General features: G+C 37.6%; 2 protein-coding genes across 2 annotated transcripts in view; one reads left to right on the forward strand and one right to left on the reverse strand.

Moving 5' to 3' along the window:
- Positions 1 to 384: 384 nt before the first annotated feature.
- On the forward strand, positions 385 to 2,917 carry LOC125230946 (protein charybde-like). Its single transcript, XM_048136247.1, has 3 exons — positions 385 to 726; positions 1,003 to 1,348; positions 1,576 to 2,917. Exons 1-3 carry the CDS (start codon positions 672 to 674, stop codon positions 1,658 to 1,660), a joined length of 486 nt encoding a protein of 161 aa, XP_047992204.1. The 5' UTR covers positions 385 to 671; the 3' UTR covers positions 1,661 to 2,917.
- Positions 1,850 to 25,166, reverse strand: part of LOC125231282 — a 55,806-nt gene continuing 32,489 nt past the window's right edge. The window contains exon 3 of the mRNA XM_048136722.1: positions 1,850 to 2,089. Coding sequence (XP_047992679.1) covers positions 1,850 to 2,089 — 240 coding nt within the window. The remainder of the gene's footprint in view (positions 2,090 to 25,166) is intronic.

Consider the following 25,166-nt stretch of genomic DNA (forward strand, 5'->3'; position numbering starts at 1 on the left):
ATATAGCCCATAATCCTACCTGATATCGTTTAAAAAACAAAATTACAAGTTACATGAAAACGGTTACCGATCGCAGACAAAGAACTTTCGAGAAACTTACAAACTAGCAGTCTTGTAACTTATAACTACACTTTTGTAACGTCTTATTTTGAGCACTTTGAAGGGATATAAACGGTTATAGCCCTAGGATTCGGTAGGATAGATGAACCGGCGTATGTGGGACAAAGAAGCCGGCCGGCCGGGGCCGGTGGCGGCGCGCAGCGGCCGAGCGAGACGACCGACGCGGCCGGCGGGCGGCGGGAACTGGCGCGCGGGGCCCCGCGGCCGCCCGCGCCTCGCCGCCCGCACCCCCGGCCGCGGCTCTCTATATAACCGCGCGTTCCGCCATATTTCGTCAGTCCGTCAGACAGAGCGACAGGGTCGGGTGGGTCGATAAGTGAGCCGCGGGCGAGTGACGAAGCCCTGTGGTTACGAGATCAGATCTGATGCAGTGTTAGCCTTGGACGTTTTCATTTCCCATCGATCTCTCACGATACACTAGTCGGTCGGTTGAGTGCGCATTCGCAGTACAAAAGAGACTTGTGATATTTTTCTAGTATATAAGTTCCGGGACGGAACACTTTAATTTTTCGTATTAAAAAGTGTACAATATAAGTAAAAATTTGGAAAACATGGAGATATTGCCGGTCACGAATCAGTTTAGCGGAGTGTTCAACAGTGAAAAAGGTGAGGATGCTTGACTTTCTATTTGCCGCAGCCGGCTTTCTAGCTCAGCTGTTGCCAAGCGGCGCGCGCACTTCGGCGATCAGCTGACGTGACAGTCGCGCTGCGCTTACCACACTGCGCAGCTCTTTACTTGTATAACTTTATCATTGCATTAACTTTCAAAAATAGTGATTATAAAATTTATAAATATACCTACTTTTTAACAAAATAGAATTTTCAACTTAAATTTTTGTGTTAATGAGCAGTAGTTCTAAAGTACCTTCTCTATTGTTATAGCTTGGAATGGGCCGACATGGCGGGACGCGCCGATGCCGGTGCCGACGGAGGCGGCGCTGGCTCAAAGGCTGGAGCGCGAGCTCCGCGCGGCCAAAGGAGCGAGCGAGCTCGCCGCCGCCGAGGTTCTCGTGCCCGCCGAACTTTTGGCGAGAGCGGCGCGGCAGCTCCTAGCGCTGGCGGAGGGCGAGCCCTGCGGCTCCCGGGGGGCGGCGGTCATCGTCGACGTCGCCGGCAGGAGGCTGGCGGCGTTCAAGATCGACCCCAACATGTTGACCACGCATGAAATTCATCTGCATCTCGAACATGATGCGACGAACTGGACTAGCCTGTTGCCGCAATTTTTAAAGTAAGTTTCTTGTCATACAAGCTCTTCGTCATATTCTCATAGTATTCTCAATTATTCATTGTGTAAACTTAATTTTCTTTCCATTTCAAATTTACTATGCCAAGTTTTTCAAACTATAATTAAAACTTTCGAAAACGCTGAACTGAAAATTAATTTCCAATTATAAGTGATAGGTGAAATTGTAAGTTAATTGATGTGATATTAACAGCTGTTTCCTATTGTTACAGAAATTTAACGCGAGGCGGCACCATCATAATCAGCCCCCAGTTCACGATAGAAAAACAAAAGCTCTTCCGAAGCGAAGCGGAGTGAACCCGCGATGCGAGTCGACTGACTGCCCTCCTCTCGATCTACGTATCGTTATTTTAACAAATATCAATATTATTATATGTATATTAATTATTATATATTTTTAATAAGAGAAAAAAAAGCACAGCGTGATATGTAATGTATAGTTGTAGTGTTAGCGAGCGGGTAAGGCGCAGAGTTGTAAAGGGCTTGTTACGACTTCTTCGGTTGAGTTGCTGCTGAGGTGAAGGAGGTGTAAGAAGCCTTGTCGGCGCGCTGAGGCGAGCGAGCGGTAGCCGGCCGCCGGTCGGCGGTCGGCGGCCCTCGCCCGCGTCGGCGCGCGATCCCACCGCTGCGCCGCCCGCGAGCCGTACTTACGTTATCTCCGTGTGTAGGACGCCAGGCGCGGCGCGCGCCCGATCTCAGCCTGCCGCGCGTGTGATACAGAATGCCCTGAACGATTTAGTTTTAGGTATTATTTTTTGTTTCGAGTTCGATTCTATTCTGAAGTTGTAGGATTCGTGTATCGTATTTATTAGAGGCGATCTCCGAGGAGGTCAGATATGTGTACGTTTTTCGTAATGGTACTAGTTCGTACATTTGTTTGTGATACTACTTTTGTAATGTATAAAATTTAAAGAGAAAAAGATACTATTATGAATGAGAGCACGCATGCAGATAATAATGTTAGAGGTGTATTATAGTGCCGAGAGTGAACGGAGGCAATGAGAGAGCCGGCGAGGGGCGGCGCGCACGCGATGGTCCAACTTGCCCCGCTATGCGGGTAAAGATGGAACCCGCGTGCGGGCCGCTGCCCCGCTAATATATTGCAAAGATCTCACGTTATATTATAGTTATTATTAAAAGTATTAAGTTATTTAAGTTAACATAAAAAGATTGTAATTTTTTGTAAGTTTGTTTTGTGCCGCCGAGCACGCTCTGGCGGTTTGACAAAAGGCAGACGATGCATTTTCTTCATCCAGTGTAATTACTACATATAATGTACATCAATAGCCTAACCGTTTTAAATGGAAATCTAAATGTTTGTAGGGTCCAGTGTTAACGCACAATACTTATCATAGAAATAGAATCACTTTCAACAAAAACATTTTTAAAAATGCTACAAAAACATTTTACTTCTAAACTTGAAATGTCGACATATACAAAACTAACAATAATAATAAATGTATCAATTGTTTATAATTGATATTTATTTGATAGACCGTAAAAGAAAATGTAGAAATTATTGAAAAGAAAATACATAGTTTCAATAATGGAAAACAATGGTTTCAATGATCCTTTCCCAATCCCGAGCCACGCCTTCGAAGAAGGCTTGGCTGTTCTATTACCTTTATTAGAATGCTATGGATATATTCCTGAGCGTTGAAAACAATCAGTCCATGACGACGAAAACAATGACATCACCGCATCAGCAAACAGCTTGAAAAACAAAAGCGGAGCGAACAGAAAAAAAACTAAACAGGCCGCCATTTTCCACATTAGCATATCGAATAGGCCCGAGTAAGATTTCGTGACCAGTTGTAACCGGTTTGAACTAGATGGGCGCTGGAACCGGTTCCGCTGCAACCCCATCCAGTAGAAACATACAAACAAAGCCATTAAATATACTAGTTTTGGTCGTTTCTACGTTTATCTCGATTCCACGATGGATACCAGATGCGTTCGAATCGCCTTTTAGAATATACCACTTACTAAGTCTATTTAGGTCTCGCAAACTTTGAACAGTTTTCAACTTTATCTCACTTGTTGCAAAACACATTTTCCGTGATATACCTTGTGATTTATCACATACTGACTTGCCAATATGATTCGTATCTATATGTAGAAGAAACATAGGTTCTTATCGTGGTCTAAATCACCATTTGAGCCGATTAAAATGATTATAAACTCGTGTCAAATGTTCAATAAAACGTGTATATAACATGTCACTCATAACATTAAGAAGAGTACTGGATACAGTTTTTATACAAATATGACTGTAATACCTGCATTTAAAGTAGAGTGTGGTACGACTGAATACTTAAACTAAATGTGTAATAACCTAAAATTTTTCAACAAATAGATATTGTCAGGAGTTCAGTACAACAACTACTTATTATTCCCTCTGTATCCTTGCATATAAAACTGCTATTTTTAAACTCAGAGTGAGTTAAATAGTTAACAAGTTGAAATTGAAGTTTAATTCAATGTAATTACGACTCGAGGTTGTAGAGATACCCTACTCTAGAAGCGTATATTTGGCAAGATATAAAAACAAGATGGCTGCCGTTTGACGAAAACGCCGTAAGCGTTGAAATTGTGGGCGAAGTTACGGCGTTTTTGAAGTGGAAGCGATCGTATAAAAATTATTTAACCGTTTTTAAAACTGGGACACGAGTCTTTGAAACCCAAACATGTGCTGAACCGATGAATTCGCTGGCCATGTTCAATTTAAATTTGTAATATTCGGAATTGAAAAGTTTCTGAAAGGGAAAATATGTTGTAACCGTGCTAAGTTGAAAAGTTTTTTTTGATGCATAGTAAATAAGGGATTTAAAGTAAGAAAAGTAGCAGTTTAATGCTAATTAACAACTGACAGTCGTGGACAGGGTTCTCTGGTTTAGAAGCGTAAAATGTGTTTTTCTCAGTCAGTGCCAGTTTCTTTTTTAAACCAGCTTGATTTAAGTTGTTGCAAAACAAGTCAATAAACTTTTAGGTCCTAGTACCTACTCCACAGATGTCATATATACCATAGATCAAGCAAACGTATCTACTTAGCGTGTCAAATGAACTCAGTGAAATCCACTGAGTTGTCCGTCTTTACTCGCAGCTTGCAGCTTTCGGGCGTCAATTTTTGTAAGTTGAAGTCAACCAAAACATAAAAAATGCCTCGTTACGTGATATTCAATTGCAACAACACAAAAATTATGAACAATCAAGAGCCTGAGACATATTTAAAATTACAGGCAAGAATCAACTTCAGTACAAAATTTGACACGCTCGGCCCCTATACAAATATATGAATTTGTTTCTTCTATCTAAATTAAGTTCTGTGACCTACTCATATAATATATGACTTCAACAAACTTTTTTCCCCTCACTAGTTCGGAAACACGTGTTTTGTCCTTTAATACCAGCGGGTAAAAACGCATTTTATCCACTAGTGGGTAAAGTAATTTGACCTTGAATAAAGTCGAAATAATTGCTTTAAAATTGATAAAGTAGGTGAATCAAGTAATAAAGATGATTTACCAGCTGTAGAACTGCTGGAAGCAGTGATAAACGCATTTTTTGCGTTGTAGTTTCCTCACTATAGTGAGGGGAAAAGCTTTGTGTTACACTCGGATGCAAATGTATTTTACTTCTCGTGTGTTAAAAAACTCGCAAGTTCAGGATTCTATTCTCGAACCACTCGCTTCGCTCGTGGTTCAACTATAGAATCCTTTCACTTGCTCGTTTTTCAATTCCACACTCGGCGTTAAAATACAACTTTTCCCCCTTGTATAACAAATAACTATTATCGATGTAGGGAACAAATCAAATTATTTTTATTAAATATTTTTTATGTTAAAAACTTTCATTTATTTTAATTGTTTTAAAATATAATAATTAATTCGATATCGGTGTCAGCGATCTAATGAAAATTTTAAATTACGTATAGAATCGATTAACTAGGTACATATTAAACTAATGTATTAGTTTATTTAATTGATTTTAAATAATACATTAGTCACAGCGGTAAGTAATTTCTACATGAACAATATTCTGCTCATGAAAGGTCCCATGTGTAGATATAACTTTATTTGTTAAACAATCCTTCTCAGAAGTATGTGCTTATAAACAAAGCGTTTTATGTAACACATCTTATTTGTGAGAAATAAGAGCGGATATGATATTTCATTTTAATAAAAAGCCCACAACGGAATCATTAAATGAAATGACGTACAACTCAGTTTACCATAATCATTATCTAAAGGTTGAACCCTTTCTATAATTATACATTGTTACTCATTACTTATTCCATAATGCGGGCAACTTGCCCGGTTCAACTCGAGGGTTTGACCCGTATCAAAACTATGAGTTTTCATTATTTATTCACGTTGGGTGATATGGGACATGATCTAGTGTAGTTGGATAATCTGACCGATCTGATATTTTTGAGGTACTCTTGGTAAGGTACAATTGAAACAACCCTTTACCAGGGAACCCTCTTTATAACTTGTACACTCCTTTTTGATGTGTACTTAAACTGCAAATGGGAGTGTACAAGCCAACGCGCATGTGACACTCCTTGAGTTGCAGGCGTCCATAGGTTACAATGACCGCTTTCCATCAGGCGGACCGTTTGCTTGTTTGCCACCGACGTAGTATAAAAAAAGGCAAATTTTGATTATTCTCGGGCCAATGCTATTTCAACTTCCTGATAACAAATTAGATTGAATTTTCGAGAATTGTCATTTATTAACCGACTTCTTTACTGAAAATAAAGAAGGAGATTATATATATTCGGGTTCATTTTATGTATGTTACCTGATTACTCTGAGACCCGTGCCGTGGTCCGATTTCGATAATTCTCTTTTTGTTTGAAAGGAGCTACCTCCAAGGTGGTCCCATATTAATCTGGAGCTGTTCTGATGATGGGATCCATGAAGAGTTGAGGGAACTCCCCAATTTTTAAAGGCATGTATGGTGATTTCAGTGTTTTCTTAAGTAACTCGAGTAGTTTCTCTCGAAAACTAGCACTTTCATAAAGTGAACCTCATGATGATGATTGTTCTTTTTGAAGTCTGTTGTATTTTTTTGTAAAAAGTTTTTATTATATTATAGTTAGATGAATGGGATCATAGGTAGGTAGTTCTTTATCTGCTATAGCTATGCTAGAGCACAGTAAGACGAGCTAAGCGAAGCGCAAAGGCACTACCTACAGTCTGACCAAAAAGAGTAGAAATTAAAAAGTGGCAACATCGTATTTTCGTCCCGTTTTCTCACACATATTTATTTGAAAGGGATGACACTACAAGTTGCCGTTTGTAAATCTCTACTCTTTTTGGTCAGACTGTATCTTTTGTTTGATTTTTCAGAAAATCTTTCTACCTGGATAACTTTCTGGTTCGAATCCGGTAAGGCATTTCTTTTTGAGTTCATCACTAATATTTATTCCTAAAGTTCTGAATGTTATTTATGTATCTACGAATGAATTTATAGCATTTCTTTTTTTTGCCATTTTTTTTATTTTGATTTTTTTAAGGAATTTTAGGTCAATTGTACTCAGAATCACGAGTACTTCCAATTTCACTGGGAGACAAAAAGTGTCCCAGAATTTCCATACATTTTTGTTACTTTCCTCTTTTGTTACCCCATACAACATGTACGGAAATTGGTAACAAAATAAGAAAAAATCGTATGGGACATTTTTTTAACTACTAGCATTGAAAAAGCTAGTGATTCTGAGTAGAAATAGCATTTTTTTTTCAAAAATATCACATTTCATAAGAGTGGCAAAAAAAAAAGAATAAACCGTCGCTCAGTAGTACATGGCTGGGTTCAAGGTAATGCATTCAAACTGCCTATGTAATAAATAACTTCTTGATCGAATCAAGCTAGCCCAAAACTAAGGCCTAAATCAAATTATCGGACCGGGTCCATTTTTCAAAACTGAAAGTTACAAGTTACAAGCGGAAGTCTATCTCCAACTTGTCATATTAGACATTGACTTGACAACCACTTGTAGATTGTAACGTGTAGCTTCGAAAAATGGGCCCAGGGTCGATATTTTATTAGTCAAATATTTATGTATCTTATACTTTTAAACGAGCAATTCTTGTATATTTATTTATTTATTTATTTATATATATATTTATTTACACTGACGATCTCGGAAACCGCTCTAACGATTTCGCAGAAATTTGTTATGTGGGGGTTTTTGGGGGTGAAAAATCGGTCTAACTTATCCTTAGGTCCCGGAAAACGCGAATTTTCGAGTTTTCATGCGTTTTCTTCGCGCGCCATCTCGTGTGCAGTAGTTGTACTGTTAAGACAGAATTCTTTCGGTCGATGTAAGTACTATTTATTGCAAACACTAGATGGCGACACAGGTCAAGGCTAAAACGAATAGAAAATACACTATTTGAGTTTTTGTGGCGAAATGCGCGCCATCTCGTGTGGAGTAGTTGTGTTGTTAAGGCTGAGAATTCTTTCGCTCGATGTAGGTACTATTCATTTTTGAACTAGATGGCGACACATGTCAAGGATACGAAACAGAACCGAGCGAAGCTCGGTTGCCCAGATATTATCTATTATCTACGCAAATATACACAGTGTTTTTTTTTTCCGTTAAATTCGACACGTAGCTAGGTCCATTATCAGGAACCAACCTGTATATCACTTTTAGTTAAATTCGCAAAAAAAAAATGTTTCATCATTTTCATACATAATAAATGAATTTATTAGTGTGAGTGTGAGAGACCCTTAAGATAACATTCCAGTTAGTGTCAAGTGATTGATGGCACATGTCAAAACAAATAACATTAGGAATTGGTAAAGGCAGTCACACACGAGTTTAGCAATTACCTTTATTTTTTAATAACTCGATAACCGCAAGAGTTAAGATGCTACTTTCTTAGAGAAATTAATTGTATGTATTTGATCTAAAAAACCTTCCCTTAAAGTTAACGGAATTCAATAAAACCAGGGTGTAGATATTTACAAATACAGTTTTACAAGTTACAGACAAGCTACTGATTTTAACTTTCACGATTATTACACATAATTATTTTTAAAATCGGGACTTAATCGCGTATAACTAATACATATTAAACTGACCTCTAACGTTTCAAGGACGGCGTTGTCCCCGTGGTCTCGGAGTCGGAGAAGACTGGCTTGAAATGACATCAACACCTTCTGACAGCCGCGCGAGTTTTTCGAACTACCCGCACTTGGTTTTGATTATCAACTTGAACTGTTTGCGCACTAGGGATGTTACTCTGTCGACATACAACACTGACGATATTCGATTTAACGACTGTCGATATTATTTTCCACTTACACTTATTAATGACAGGATTCCATGTGGTGTGTTCCAGTTTAATATGTAGTTATACGCGATTAAGTCCCGATTTAAAAAATAATTATACAGACAAGTTGTTTACTACTCAATCTAAAATAGTAAAAGAAGCAACAAACCGAGGAGAAGGTCGAAAAACAATGTTTTAGTCACGGCTTATTAGTTCACTTCTAAAATGACTTAAGTTACTTTTCTAACCCTTGACTTTATGCCCTTTTTATTTAGTTGCCTTTATTATGGTTCTTTTGGTAGCCTCTTTTATCGTGAGTTTTTATTTGTAAGTTTTGAGAAACAAACCAAACTTAATTTGATTTAATATGATCACAAATTGAGTGATAAGCTTTTACCTATTTCATCGATACTTAATATTATAAATGGGAAAGTGTGTGTCTGTTTGTCCGTCTTTCACTGCAAAACGGAGCGACAAATTGACGTGATATTTTAAGTGGAGATATTTGAAGTGATGGAGAGTGACATAGGCTACTTTTTGTCTCTTTCTAACGCGAGCGAAGCCGCGGGCAAGAGCTAGTAGTTTTATAAATGTGAATTAAATTTTGCTACTTACTGAAAAAAGATAATAATAATAATAATACCGCAGGGCGGTATGGGAGAGCAAGCAGCTACACGGGCGGTTCTACAAGGCCCTCACGGGACCCGATGTAGATCTGCTCGCATCGGTGAACTGGTTACGATTCGGGGACCTCTTCGGAAAAGCCGAGGGTTTTGCCTGTGCAATTGCGGACGAAGTTATGATGACGAACAACTACCGGAAATATATCCTGAAGGACGGTACGGTCGACATTTGTCGGGCATGCCGCCGTCCCGGAGAGTCACTCAGGCATATCATCTCCGGTTGTTCTCATCTAGCTAACGGTGAGTACTTGCACAGGCATAATCTCGTAGCCAGGATCATTCACCAGCAGCTTGCTCTTCAATACGGCCTTGTGGACCGCGAAGTACCGTACTACAAGTACATACCTGCGCCAGTTCTCGAAAATGGTCGTGCCACGCTCTATTGGGATCGATCTATTATCACTGACAGGACTATTGTAGCCAATAAGCCTGACATTGTCATAATAGATCGATCGCAACGCCGGACCGTGCTCGTCGACATCACCATCCCCCATGATGAGAATCTCGTGAAAGCCGAGAAGGACAAGTCCAGTAAGTACCTAGACTTGGCTTACGAGATAACCGCCATGTGGGATGTTGATTCGACGATCATTGTCCCGATAGTCGTTTCAGCGAACGGTCTCATAGCGAAGAGTCTCGACCAACATCTCGAGAGACTCTCGCTAGGTGGTTGGATCAAGGGTCAGATGCAGAAGGCGGTGATCTTGGACACGGCGCGGATAGTCCGACGGTTCCTCTCTCTGCAGCCCTAACCACCGGCAGCGTGGGCCCTGCCCCGCTGCTGGCGGCACCCTAGGTTAGGTTTTTTATAATGTGTTTATATGTTTTATATTGTTTTGTAAGTGTTTTATTTTGTTTTACTTTTATACTCATATTGTAAAAAACCTAATCTAAGAAAAGAGATAAATAAAGGAAATAATAATAATAATAAAATACTTTATTGCACTACTACAACGACAACAGCTAAACAAACAAATAAAGAACTTAAATAGTAGGTAACAACAGGCGGTCTTATCGCTAAAGAGCGATCTCTACCAGACAACCTTCAGACAACGAGATAGTGGATAGAAAAGAGTTAAGGGCAGTGCAAATATAATAAAAAAAAATGTAAATACCTAACTCAATATAAACTAAAAGCAAGAAAATAAAAAATAAATATAAGATTATCAATAAAATAAACTACATACAATCGTGAAGCGATAAAAATAAACTACTTAAACCTACACAAACTAAATAGATACATATTGAACATCCAAGCAAGAGAGAGTAACGACCAGGTAGCGCAAACAAAAAATGGGAAGAAGACTAAGGAAGAGATAAAAAGTGTTCCTTTAAACGTTTTTTAAAAATCGTCAGTGATAATAAAAAGTGAAAGAAATAAGAAAGATAATATTTTGAACCAAAAAAAAACTAGATATATAATAAATTAATATTTTCAGATGACAACCATGACTCGATCTGTTCTCGTCACACAAATAAATGTCCTTATCGGGATTCGAACTAGGGCTCTGGATACACGTGATTCACGCCGAACCGTAGCTACGTGACCTTAACACCGGCGGTACTAAGATCACGAATTTCACGAACACGGCAAGGTACGTACCTCGTACGTACGTACTTGCCTTAGCGCCCGGATTCACGTGACACGCCGCGGTCCGTGACACGCCGCCGCCCGAACCTATGTTCGTGTACAGAGCTTCGGGTGGCGGTTCCGTTGGGTACTTATCGTACGTTTTGTAGATTCAATACGCCCGGGAGAAAACCAAATCATGACTACTATGAATTATCACTTAGTACCTATACTTAATACTGGACGAAAGTTTTTTTTACATATGAATTAAACTTATATTTATGTTTTGCTTCGATTTTTATACAATACATATAACTAGCGGTCCTCCCCGGCTACGCACGGAGATTATCATAAAAATTGTTATAATAAGATATCCGTAAAAGATAGATATATGCCATCGCGGACTTTTTTGTAGACCTATTAGAGAGACACAATTTTCCAATACATTATTTTGATATAGCTCAAACGGTTTTGGCAGCGTTTTCGATTAAAGCTCTCAGCCAGCGGGATTTTGTCCAACTCGATTAGAAAATATCGTCATATTTTAACCAATTCAAACAAAACTTTAACAAATTATAAACCTAAACTTTCCTCAAGGATTACTCTATTCATAAATGAAAACCGCATGAAAACCCGTTCAGTAGTTCTTGACTTTATCACAAACACACAGACAGATGCAGCAGGGGACTTTGTTTTATAAGAGAAGATCAAGTGATTTATGGCGTTATTCGCTGTGTTACGTTACGGCCTAATATTGTTTATTTTTTGACATGTGCCGTCAGAATCCTCAAATACTCGACACTAACTTAAAACTGTAAGTGGTGACAGTTTAGTATAGTATGGAGTAAATATTGTCCCAGAGCTTAAGAACCTATTTTTCACACATGACAGCGTCCACAAAACGTAAAATCGTGTAATAATGGTTAAAAAAATCAAGTACTTAAAAACAATATTTCGTTTACTTTAAACATAATCTAAAACATGTTACATTTTTGCGGATCTTCGTTAGTAAGTATTTTACGATATTAATTTATAACGCAAGATTTACTTATTATGTCATTCATTTTTATTTTTAAACTAGTGCTGTGGCAGAGTGTAATTACGATTCAAATGACATTTCAGTAAGATAATAGAAATCGTTTATTTGTTTAAGCGCCTCCTTGTCCGTAGGGCCTAATCGATTCAACCAATTCGAAATTAATCGTTAGATTTGGCAAACGATACGTCTTAGCCACATCGCAACATACATCAAAACAAATGTGTCAAAAATGTGAACTTACGGATCCGGGACAATAGTTCTAATGAAATTCAGCAACACGACGCTTAGCCATATATTTCTGGTGAAGCATTATTATTCATATTCATATTCATATTCATTTATTTCGTAAATGCACAGATACATTACACGTCAACAGTTACAGTTCATATATTAAAATTTAGAATAATAATTAAACTTTAAATTTTTGAATTGAATTTAAGAGATCATAATACAATATTAAAAGTAATTAGAATAATAATTGGATACATTACATAAATGTTTAAATGTCACAAAATTCTTTTACATCGTAGAATGCATTTTTGATTAACCATTTCTTCAATTCTTTATAAAAACAATTATCATTTTCTAAATTTTGAATGTCATTTGGAATGCAATTATAAATTTTTGGACCTATTACATAAGTAGTTTTGGTAGACTTGGTGAGTCTGCATTTGGTCGTGGCTAGTTTTCCTCTTTGTCTGTCCCTCAAACATCGCAGATTGTCAGGTCTTAAAGGAAAGTTATGAATGTTCGTTCTTACGAATTTAGCGACATTAAATATATACTGAGACGGCATCGTCATTATGTTTAAGGAGATAAACAAATGTCGGGCCGGTGAGCCTGGCGGGGCGCGAGCTATTATTCTCACCGCCCTCTTCTGGAGCACGAAAGCGCGGCGCCAGTCGGCGGCGAGGCCCCACAACTCGAGACTATAGTTCAGTACCGCATGGAATAGTGAGAAGTAGCTACTGCGCACTTGTGCTTGCGGAAGTATGCACGATAAGCGTTTTAAGGCGAAGCAGATACCACTCAACCTTCCACAGATGTTACCGATTTGAATGTCCCATTTTAGCGCAGAGTCGATTATCACACCTAGGAACTTGGCGTTTTTTACTTGTGGGAGGACCGTGCCATTAACCGTGACAGCGAGGGGCCTGGGTGGCCTCCCACCTAAGTTAAAATGTAACACCTGGGTTTTAGCGACGTTTAAAACTAGTCCATTGACAGAGAACCAATGGAGTAATTTTTGTACGTCGCTAGTGATTGATTTTTCCAAACTATCGATATCAGGGGCGATAAGGATGTTACAAGCATCGTCAGCAAAGATAAACATATTTCCGTCTACAGCATCCGGTAGGTCATTGACCTGTAAGAGGAAACATAAGTTTGCAAGCGAAGATCCCTGCGGAACCCCTATGTCCACACTGCCTTCGTCTGATTTAACTAGACCATTTTTCAATACGACTGACTGCTGTCTATTTTTTAAGTAGTCTACCATAAGTAAGTCGTAAAGTCGGGCCACGCAATCCGAAATGTTCGAACTTCGTGGCTAGCACGGAGTGGTCGCAGAGGTCAAAGGCGCGTGTCATGTCGCACAAGTCGCACAACAGAATGGCGACGTGTGACGATTTTTCTTTGGCTATGATGGAATCGAGAGTTTCGCGAATGACGGCAACACACGAGCGGTGGCGTCGATAGGCGTATTGTTTGGAGTGTAACAGGTTAAACTGTTCTAAAAATGAATACACTCGATTGCTTATCCCCACTTCGAATAATTTGGCCATAGTTGGTATTATGCTAATGGGTCTATAGTTTTTAGTTCGTCTTTTTGACCTTTTCCCTTATAGACGGGTACAACTTTCACCTTTTTTAATATAGTAGGGTATATTCCCAATTTTATGAATGAATTAAAAATTATAGTTAATTGCACGATGACGAATGGCAGTGCTATTTTGAGTAACTTTGTTGTAGTATCGAATATATCACAAGTGTTTTTGGTAGTTACTTGTGTTGCGATTTTGTACAACTCATCTTGGCTGAAGGGAGTTAATTTGATGGTAACAGGACTAGGCTTAGAAGAGTTGCATAACAATAGTTTAGCCAGTTCGGGACGAGCCGTGGGCGCGCATGTCGTATTTGCAGCTGATAGGAAAAAAGTGTTTATATCATTTGCTAACCGGTTGGGCGAGTCATATTGTTCACCGCGGGTATCTTTCATTATCTCTAAACTGCACTGTCGCTTGCCAGATGCGCGTCCAGTGACGTTGTTAATAATTTGCCACAGAGTTTTTTGTGTGTTATTACTGTGCGATAACATGTTTAAATAGTACTCTCGTTGAGTGTTAGCTAGACTTTGTTCAAATTTTAAGGACATCGATAATATTCGCGGTAGTAATTCGATGCTAGTTGGATTTCTTTTTGAGATGTCAATTAGTTGTATGAGCATTTGTTTTTGCATAATTAAGCTGTTAGTGAACCAAGGACAGTTATATTTTTTAGAATGGCAAATTGGACGATACGGAAAGCATATGTTTGAGGTGTTGTTTAGGACGTTTATTAGTGATGTTAAAAGGGCGATTGGGTCGTTATTTGCCCTCAATTCGATTTCGGGCCAGTCTATAGAGTGAAGGTGATCTTTAAAGGACCTGATTTTGTGCTGTGGAAATGTGCGTGAGGAAACGGGTAAAGTGTTAGTGATTTCGTGAGTGATTGTGAGTTTTTGTGCGTAGTGATCGGACAGGTGAGTTTCAACTGATTGTAGTTGTGTGTTATGTGCGCTTAACAAGTTATTTGTGTAAATATGGTCTAAACACGTACTCGACATGTTTGAGACGCGTGTGGGAAAAGTGACCGATTGTGTAAAATCGAAAGACGTGATCAAGTCTACCAAAGCGCACTTTTGTGTGGAATCGGCGAGATAATCAACATTGAAGTCGCCCATTATTATTATTTGCTTATTTTCTAATACTATCTTATCTAATAATTCTTCAAAACATAAAATGAATCTTTCAAACGTTGTCAGATTTGATCGGTAAATACATATTATGATTGCATTATATTTAGGAAGTTCAATTGCTGAAATTTCAAGGACATGTTCTGTTGATATATTACATATGTCAGTCCTTTCCAAGAATTGAAGGCTATCTTTTACATATATGGCAGAGCCACCATGTTCTAATGTTTGTCTACAGTAGCTACATGCTAGTTGGTAGGTATTAAATGCTATAGATGAGATTTCGTTAGATTTTAACCAATGCTCAGTTAAACATAAGATGTCACACTGTAATTCGTTGCAGAGTAATATGTCTATTTGTTTTGTCTTGCTAGCTAGACTTCTTATATTTTGATGACACAAAACTAGATGCTTACTATGTTTGAGTGCAGTCTTGATCGGTTTTCGCGGCTTGTCTTGGGTTATGTCTAGTGGGTTTTCTGGTGAGAAAGGGCTGCCATTGGTTTATGGTGACATGCATTGGCCACGCAGACGGTGACGTGAATTTCTCAAAAACCGATTCTGGGATGCCGATTTTATAAGATTTGTAGCTGTCTCGTTTCGACTGGATTTCTTCTACCACATATTCTCCACTATGTACATTTTTGAGGTGTTGAGCGATACTGCTCGTTGTAGAGTTTGTGTTGAAAAAGCATCCGTGTACATACTTCATGTTTTCGACGCCTTCTAAGTTGGTATTTTCTGCAGAGCCGCGCACCATTAGCTTGTTTAGTCGCTTGTTTTTATTTCTGTTGTGGGCTTTGGTCCCTTTGTTTTGAGGGGGCGAAAGATTTGTCTGAGAATTAGTTGGTGTGTCGAGATTTTGAATTAACGGTGTGTTATATTCACCTACTCTAATATAACCTACTCTAATAAATATTATGATATTCTTAAGGTTTTCACATTTATTCTTTCATTTATTATGTATGAAAATGAAAAAGATTTTTATAAAAAGTGATTTACCTACCAAGTGGCTTTAATTAATTAATATTTAAGCTTGCTACTATGTAAGAATATAACGTAATCTTAAATGTAAACAAGGCAAACAGCAGTGTAGATGAACAAAAGATCAAGTTCTGTGAATCTTTGAGACGTACTATGATGACTATTATACTCCAGGTAAAAAAAAATATGCACACATGTGCGCGGGGCCACGGTTAAGACAAAAAAAATAACAGCTGCAGTTCTTATCAGTTACGGTACATTAAATAATACTTTTAGATAGTATATTCCTTTAAAGCACTGTATTGTTTGACGAACGAGCTCAGCTATCTTACTGTGGTGGTATTTTGTAAATAATAAGTGCAGTTCCACCACGTGGTAATAAAGACAGTAAGATTTACGAGCAGCCTCTTGTACGTGAAGCTGAGTGAAGTGAGCGATGTGTTATTTTTACATTTTGGGATTTTTTTATTTAATCTGGATGGGGCTGATTAGAATTTTAGTTTATTTCAATTAGTCACTTATAAGATCCCAGTTGACCAACACTTGAAGGCCTTGACACTTTACTTTAGCGGTGAATTTAAAAGTTATTGTCGTTGTTGTTTTGTTCAGTTTTTGTATTGTTACTGTTAATGTTTGAAACTCTTAACAACGAAGAGAGGTTTGGTGTGGAGATATGCCACCAGAGTTGGAGATTCAGCTTTATGTAGTCTCTGCAAGGATCGGACAAACAATGAGTTTCCGTGTCGTCATGGTACTACAGGATCTATCGCGAGGCATTTGACGTCAGTTCATTTGAAATCTGCTGTTACTGTTACGACATCAAACGAGTAAGTTAATTTTTTAAATAGGTGTAATCCATAATAAGTAAATGAAAGCAGCAGAGGTCTAAGTTTAAATACCATGAAAAAATAATTTTAAAGTTATTGCATGTAAATAGTATAACGAAGCTCACTTTATTAAGTAATGCTTTATTAAGCAATCAGTAATAAATGGCTTAGTTATTATATTAATTATTATTTTTGAAACAATTTGAAACAGTTTAAAACAATAAAATGATAATCCTGCGCCTTGAACAATCTTAAAGTAGACTTTTTTTACGACCATCAATCTTATTACTATATAACGTAATTACCTAATTAAATGGTGGCTATAACAGTTAAGTTGGCGTAAAATGTATAACATAATTATTAACTAGGTATGTGATAAAATTACGTTTCCGTGGATGTCATCCCATCGTTACATTCTTAATTTTTATACTAAATTGACAAATTTCATATTCCGTTCATCAATAATTGAATGGTACCGTGTATCTTCCTATTTCCTTATCTACCTATTAAATCTTATTAATCAGAGGGCAACTAGAGAGTTTTTGTCAACGAACACTGCAGACACATAATAAGCAGATTCAAAGGTATCACGGTGTTAACGCATGGTATTTTTCAACCACAACCACTCAACAGATAAGCTTAACAAAGGATAAGGTATAGTCATGGTATAGTGCCTTAACATAAAAGTAATATTTTAGTGAAAGTATAAGCATTTTCTGAATTTGAACTCGAAGCGTCGGTTGTAGCGTAGAGACAATGCTAACAGCTGGTGGTTATTCAATAATAAGTTGAATTTAGAATTACAACTGTTGAATACTTTTGGATAGAGTAAAAGACTCAAATGACTGGAAGGAAACTTTATCTGAAACGGTTACCAAATCTAGCAGTTACGCTTACAAAAGGTTACCTACCTATATCGTTGGTATTTTAATAACCACTTCTAAATTAAGCCTATCGGAAACCCCGGATCGTTTATTCAGTTATATTTATTTATTACTTTCATATTAATATTTGAAAAACCGCAGTATTGAACATAAATTTTAATTCAAAAGTAATTAAAATATAACCTCACGATACCGACATTTTTATTCATAACTTATAGAGACTGCATCCGATCTTATCTTCTCTCATGAAACGCCGCTGGCGGACCGGGCGTGTCACGTGAATTCGTACGTACGTACGTACGGATCTACGAACGTACGTACGCTAATTTCACGTGATTTATTTTCACGTGACGAACGAACCAGAAATCCGTTGCCGTGTATCACGGCAACGTGCGTACGGCTACGTGTTCACGATACACGGTCACGACCGGGAGCCCTAATTCGAACCCGGGATCGCAGCTTAGTCACTAACCGACTAGGCCAGACCGGTCGTCCCCTGTATAGAGGTATGTCTAAGGTTTTAATAAATAAATAAAACGTAGGTAACGAGTGATACAGATGTAATGCGAAAAGATTTGCCTTCGAATTGTTACGGAAACGTACGAACGTGTCATGCTATTTCAGTCAGTCTAGTACAAGATGTACTGACATTGACTGAACTAGCATGACAAATACGAACGTTTACGAAGGAAACCCCTGTACATATAAATCAACGCGTACATGTATAATTATCGTGATGACGAATCGAGCGATGCCACACGTGACCATTTACATAAGGTATTTCCATTTTTATTGGAGATTTCTATACATACGTATACGGATGTCACTTCACCTAGCCAAGTAGACCTTTCTAAATATATTATGAAGAATCTGACTGACTGACTGACTGAGGTGACATATCAACGCACAGCTGAAACCACTGTTCCTAGAGATTCCAAATATGTCACGTAGGTTCCTTAAAATGTAAGGTGTAGAGGAGCACTAAGAAAGGATTTTTCAAAATTCACCTCCTAAGGGGGTGCGGGGCCGCGGGAAAAAGCTAGTTATGGTACAAAACACTATTCGGAAATTTAGTGGATAGGAAAAACTTCTCAATACTTTATCGATGTTTGTCATCTTAGTGCGTTTTCACATTACACGATCTGATATCGGATGTACAACCGATATAATACACATTAAAGGTGCCTTTGATATTTGCCTTTTGCATTCTTCTTACATCCGATATCGGATCGGATAATGTGAAAACGCAAGCTAAGAGAGGCTCCCGGTTACTTTATAACTTTCCATAAAATCAGAATAATATATGATATTGCAATCTGAATTTAAACCAGTTCAGTGTATTTCCAGTTTTTTAATCCGGCTCGATACACACATAAAATCATTGCAAAACAACTCAATAAATTGTTACTAAGCGGGATGAGTCACAGGGCCTACCGCGGCCATTCGATGTTTGCATAGATATCTGTTCGTTTTTTTATGGGATAGGAGGCAAACGAGCAGACAGGTCGCCTGATGGTAAGCGATCACTGCCTCCCATGGACACCCGAAACACCAAAAGTATTGGAGGTGCGTTGCCGGCCTTGTTTCCAAACGTTAGTAGGGATTTTGACAAAAACGTCTTTGAAATGACATTTACTAAATATTGGAGTAAAAGACTGCGCCAAGAGGGACATGGCAGCCTTTAAGATCGACTACCAAAACTGGGAGAAGCTTGCGGAGAAGCGGACAGAGTGGCGAAAGTGCGTTGGAGATGGTCGCAGGTTCGTCTATGAGACCTGGTTTGCGGAACTTGCTGACAAAAGGGAAAGAAGACAGCATAGCGAAACGTCGCAATCAGTTGCAAGCTTCCCTTGTCAGCTATGTGGCAAAATATGTCTCGCATAGGTCTCTTTAGTTATCAAAAGCGATGTCTCTCGGACATTGCACCATAACTCGTCTGAAATAGACGCTAAGGTAGTATGTATGGAGTAAAAGAGATAGATTTAATCTTCGGCATTGGCGGTAGGCCCTAGACGATGTTTACATGACTTTTACGTTAGGTGTTAGTTTCACATATATGAAGTTATTATCAGTGTTATGTAAACAGTTACTTACGTCAATACATATTTTACATTGATTAGCGGACAAGATATTCGAATATAAACACTAAGTTATTTGGTCTACAAGAGCGCAAAGTTGTTGTTTATGTCCTCGTGCAATTTCGTGGCCGAAATAGTATTATTGATGTTTTATAACACGGTGTAACAGCCTAATGTCAATGCCGTGGCGCTATCCCTGTCACACAATGTTAGAAAACATTAAAATTAAACGTTTTTTGGTTAAAATAGCGCCTACGTGCTCTTTGGTGCAAACAACAAGTTAGATTTTGTTAAGTTTAACTATTAGTACATTCTACAAGGTACTTGTCATTTAAATCAACAATATATTTGATTCAACAAGTCGATTTGACATATCGTCACTACTTTTAAAAAAACTTGTATCTTCGTCTGTCAATGAAAAGAAAATTGTAGTATGTATGGAATGCATATAGACTTACTGCGTTTTAACTTTGAGGAACAGCGTGAGATACGAGATTTTTTAAAAGTAGTGACGATATATTGTTTTAAACATTTAAGTTTGGCTTATTCAATCAAACATCTTTTAACGAGTTTCATCTTGTTGTTCGTACAAATTCGAGTTGTATCATCAATATTGTGATTTATTCCGTTTACTAAAATACTTTTGTTTCAAACGGATAAACCGGCAAACCCGAACTTGTTAAATTCACAATGCAAATTTCTCTCAGTGTAAGTGCGTTTTCACATTATCCGATCCGATATCGGATGTCGGACCGGTATCCCATACATAACAGGCGCCATCTTGGATTTTTTCCATTGAAATCCTTCCGACATCCGATATCGGATCGGATAATGTGAAAACGCACTAACGATACCGTTCATTATACATTTTTTTTACTGAAAAAATTTTATAGGTTTGACTTTAGGCCGATTAAAAAGAAGAGCACCAATTTTCTTTTCGTGCAAAAGAATCAGTTCAACCATCAGAATAATTGTTATTGGTAGTAATAAACGATATATCCGTCGGAGATAGGCCTAGAAAGTTATTGCTGGCCGCTAGAACCGAGCCGTAAAACTACAGTTAACCTACTGCGTCTGAAATCGTTGCCAAATTGTACATGTGTTTTATATCTACACACACTGTACAATTGTACATATACTGATATCTAACGTTTTTTCAATTTCCTTGTCACTGTGTAGAATATATTTTATGTCACATTTAATTATACATACATACATATATATAATCATGCCTGTATCCCATAAGGGGTATGCAGAGCATATGAACTACTAAGTTTCAGTGCCACTCTTGGCAAAAAGGGGTTGAAAGAAATCCAAATTGTGACATTGACGTGACAGGTTACCAGCCTCTCGCCTACGCCACAATTTAACCCATATCCCACAGTCGACTTCTACGACACCCACGGGAAGAAAAGTGGTAGTGAAATCCTTAACCCGTCACCACACGGGGCATATAATTATACAGTGTATAAAGTTAATACGGGCGAATCTCTTAACGGTAACGTACCTAACGGTGAGTAAAAAGAAAAAATAGGTATTCATAAAAAAATAATTCGGCCTTCAATGCAATGTAATGGAAACACCCTCGCGTGTTAAATGATCGTTGACAGTTGTCATTGACTATCATAGCAATCATTTTTAGAGTACATTGCTGCTGAGAAAATTTTCAAAAAATAATTATGGGGTGAAAATTAAGAGTAACTCAAAATATCTTTTAATTGACGATAAAATAGTAAATAGGTATTCAATATAAAAATACTGGCTAAGGTCACTGACCCATATTAATTAATTTTTCTTCTTTTCATTTTTTTAGAGGCTATTAAAAATTGATTTATTCACATGATAAATTTACATACCTACCTATAGGCTAGTTTCCTATACTTAAAATAAAATATTTCATGCAGTGCACGAAATACAGCACCACACAATTAGAAGAAAAATATGAACATTAGTTATGTTTAAACATAATTTCTATTTAATAAGTCAAAAAGAAAGATATAAAGTAAATGAATTGACCGTGACGTCACTCCTCAGTATTTCATAGTAATTCCATATTTAGAAATCGTTTTGACAGTTCCTAAAAAGAAGCTGATTTGACTAGTAGGAAACTAGCCTATTGTGACTAAGAAAGCATAAATAGGTATAGTCCATTTCAAATACGAAGGCCCGATGGCACTCGAAACTTAACAATAGGGCTCATAATGTTTGCCTTTTGTTATCTAATTAGGCCCACTTCAAATTGGCACGCGTCGGTGCAATATTTTTGTCGGTGCAATCAGGTATCTTTTGTTATCACTAATCCTATTGTTAACGCTAATTGACCGTCTCAAGTGCCACCGGGCCTTCGTATTTGAAATGGACTATAATTATACATTATTCTGATACAAATGCCTTTCCAGCTCAATGATGAGGTTAAATTTAGTACCTATGCCAAAAATGGGATTGTTCTGTCTCCTTTAAGGGTCCCCTGCTCCGTCTTCACATTCGAAGGCCCTGATAAGTCTCCTGGGTGTCTCTCACCCTTACGGAGACTGCTCGAATAAGGGAAATTTTGGCCTTAAACTTTAACCAAAACCAAATGTTACTAAAACGTGTACCTAAAACGATATTTTCAAGCTAGATTCATGCATAGATATAAATAACCTAAACACAAAATTAAAATTTTGAAAAAACCCCTGACTGCGACATAGTAGACCGATTTTCATGAAACATGGCTAAGAACACTCCTGACTAACTCAGCTTCCAGACAAAAAAAAACTAAATGTAAGTCGGTTCATCCGTTCGGGAGCTACGATGCCACAGACAGACAGACAAACAGACAAACAGACAGATACGTCAAACTTATAACACCCCGTCGTTTTTGCGTCGGGGGTTAAAAAGTAGTCGCTATTTTTAACATTTTGCTCTTTTTAGCAAAAACATATACCTACCTAAAACATATAAAATGGCAAAGATATAAAACGCCAATATGAAACCGCATCGATGCATACATCGGATAGAAAATGGCCGGTAAATTTACAATTTGCCGTGAGGACGATGCGGAGGAAATGAGCCAAGTGCGGCACTACGGGAACTAGAAGCGAACTCACGCGATCGAGTATACACCTTACTCGTCCTTTGCAAAAAATGGTATGCATCCTAACCTAAGATGGATGCATGGTTGTAGCCTATTCATATGGCTACCTATTACCTATCTCCATTGTAATATTAATACATTGTTTTATTATCACAAGACATAATTATTATATTAAGTACCTACAAATAGGATCGAGTATTATAGAGAATTACTGTCAAAGTAAAATGTGTAATCACAGTGCATAGACTGTCATCTCTCGACATAAGCTTAAAACATTTTAACCTCAGTTTTGACAATTTGGCCCATTTTGTTAGCTTGATATGTTTTAAAATGTCAAATATTAATATTAGCGCCATCTAGCCGAGCGTTCCCCAAAGGTGTAACGCTATCTAAGCCACCGTGCCTTTTTCTCTATGGCTTTGAGATACGTTTTTTTCTTAGACCTTATCCGTCTATACGGAGTTACATATGTATTTGGTATCTACTAACTTGCACAAAATTTCAACTTCATTAGAAACCGGGAAGTTAGTCAAAAGCATGCATGATTCGATCTGTACTAATTATAATTTAATACAACATAAAAGTGTTCCGATAAAACAAATATAAATCTTTCATTCAATAATGCTTCATAAAGTAAAATAAAATGCAGGTTAAGACTTCCTATGCGTCATATGTCATTTAGGAAAAAACAACTGTTTGTAACAGTTTGCAAAAAATATGCATTTGAACACACCTCCTAAACCGCGAAGTTAGATATTTTCTTATGTATAACATTACTTTTTACAGTATTGTACATCCATACTATCCATACCTACTAATATTATAAATGGGAAAGTGTGTGTTAGTTTGTTTGTCCGTCCTTCACGGCAAAACGGTTCGACGAATTGTCATGATTTTTTTAATGGAAATAGTTGAAGGGATGTACATAGGCTACGTTTTGTCTCTTTTAACGCGAGCAAAGCCGCGGGAAAAAGCTAGTACATTATAAATGAGGTAATGGGGACATCCAAAATTAGGTACAAATTGGCAGGACCTTGCTCAACACATGGAGGATTGAAAAAAAAACTTTTTTTGACGAAATAACTTTTTTTTTGCAAATATCAAACCTTTTCTTCTCATTTTTCATAGATTTTTTTTTCACTGAAATTGAGTATGTGAGAGAACGAGTTCAGTTCCGGGAGAATCTAAATTTGGTAGGTATTATACCTACCTACCTTATAAATGAGTCTCATGATTCTGTGTAGAAAATTTTGTATAAAAATATTAAAAATTCCCACATTAGGAAAAAAATAAAACAGACAACCAAATAAAAATCTGCCAATACCGATTGTGAAATCAAAATAGAATATATTAATTTAATTTCACCTCAAAAAACTAACATAACACATATTTCCGTTTTCGAACAATAGACATCATCTACGTTCTGCTCGACGTATCCCAAATTGAATTGATAATAGCAAAAAACTGTAGCGGTCAACCTTCCATCTCTTTCTTAAACTAAAGATTAAGTAAAGGGTGAAAGAGGTAGTACAGTTTTAGATGTTCTTTTAATATGAGATAATGAATAACGAGGGGCAAAAGGTACAGATCAATCAAAAGATTACCGACACAGATGGATCGATTGATCTTTGCCATAAGCCTCTTCAGGTTTTTGACTTTCTATCTAAATTTAGTTTAGATCATTAATGACGTCAAGTTTGTGAATAAGACAATCAGGATTAGTGATGGTACAGTTTGGTTTACCTCAAAGTTGAGGTGAGATTTTTGAGGTAATTTTTAGTTGTATATTATTAGCTGAGGAAGATTAAAATAGACGATTTAAAATATCATGCACGACAATGAGAAAGGATAACTAGGCATCCGAAATTCCTCAAGTTTCAGTACCACTTTTAGCAATTAAGATTTGGAAAGAAAACAACTTAAAGAAGTCAAGAATATCAAGATATCACAGTGACAGGTTGCTGCACCTGTCACTGCGATGACCCACACCACGATTGAGCCCGTTACCCTCAGTCGACTTCTGCAACGAACAGGGGAGCGATTTTTGGATATCGAACGCATGAATTTGCCGTTCGAAAGTCGTAGCATTACGTCGTTTTCCACAGACTTTCGAACGGAGAATTCATGCATTCGAGATTCAAAAATCGGTCCCCAGGGGAGGAAAGGGGCTGCTGACTTTTTTTGCCATCACACGAAACCATAGTATGCTGACATGTGCTGTGATATGATTATATTACTTCGAATAAACCTTCGAATAAATTTATTTGAGGTGTCTTGAGGTGAGGGCATCACTGATTCAAACATGATTCGACAGTTTTCGAGACAAGACGTCTGAATCAAAATCATTCATTATACAACATATATTCTGATCAAGATGGCATGTTTTTGTTTTAACTACGAAAACAATAAACATACACAGGGTC

Source organism: Leguminivora glycinivorella, chromosome 11, assembly GCF_023078275.1.
Source record: "Leguminivora glycinivorella isolate SPB_JAAS2020 chromosome 11, LegGlyc_1.1, whole genome shotgun sequence".
Lineage (NCBI taxonomy): Eukaryota > Metazoa > Arthropoda > Insecta > Lepidoptera > Tortricidae > Leguminivora > Leguminivora glycinivorella.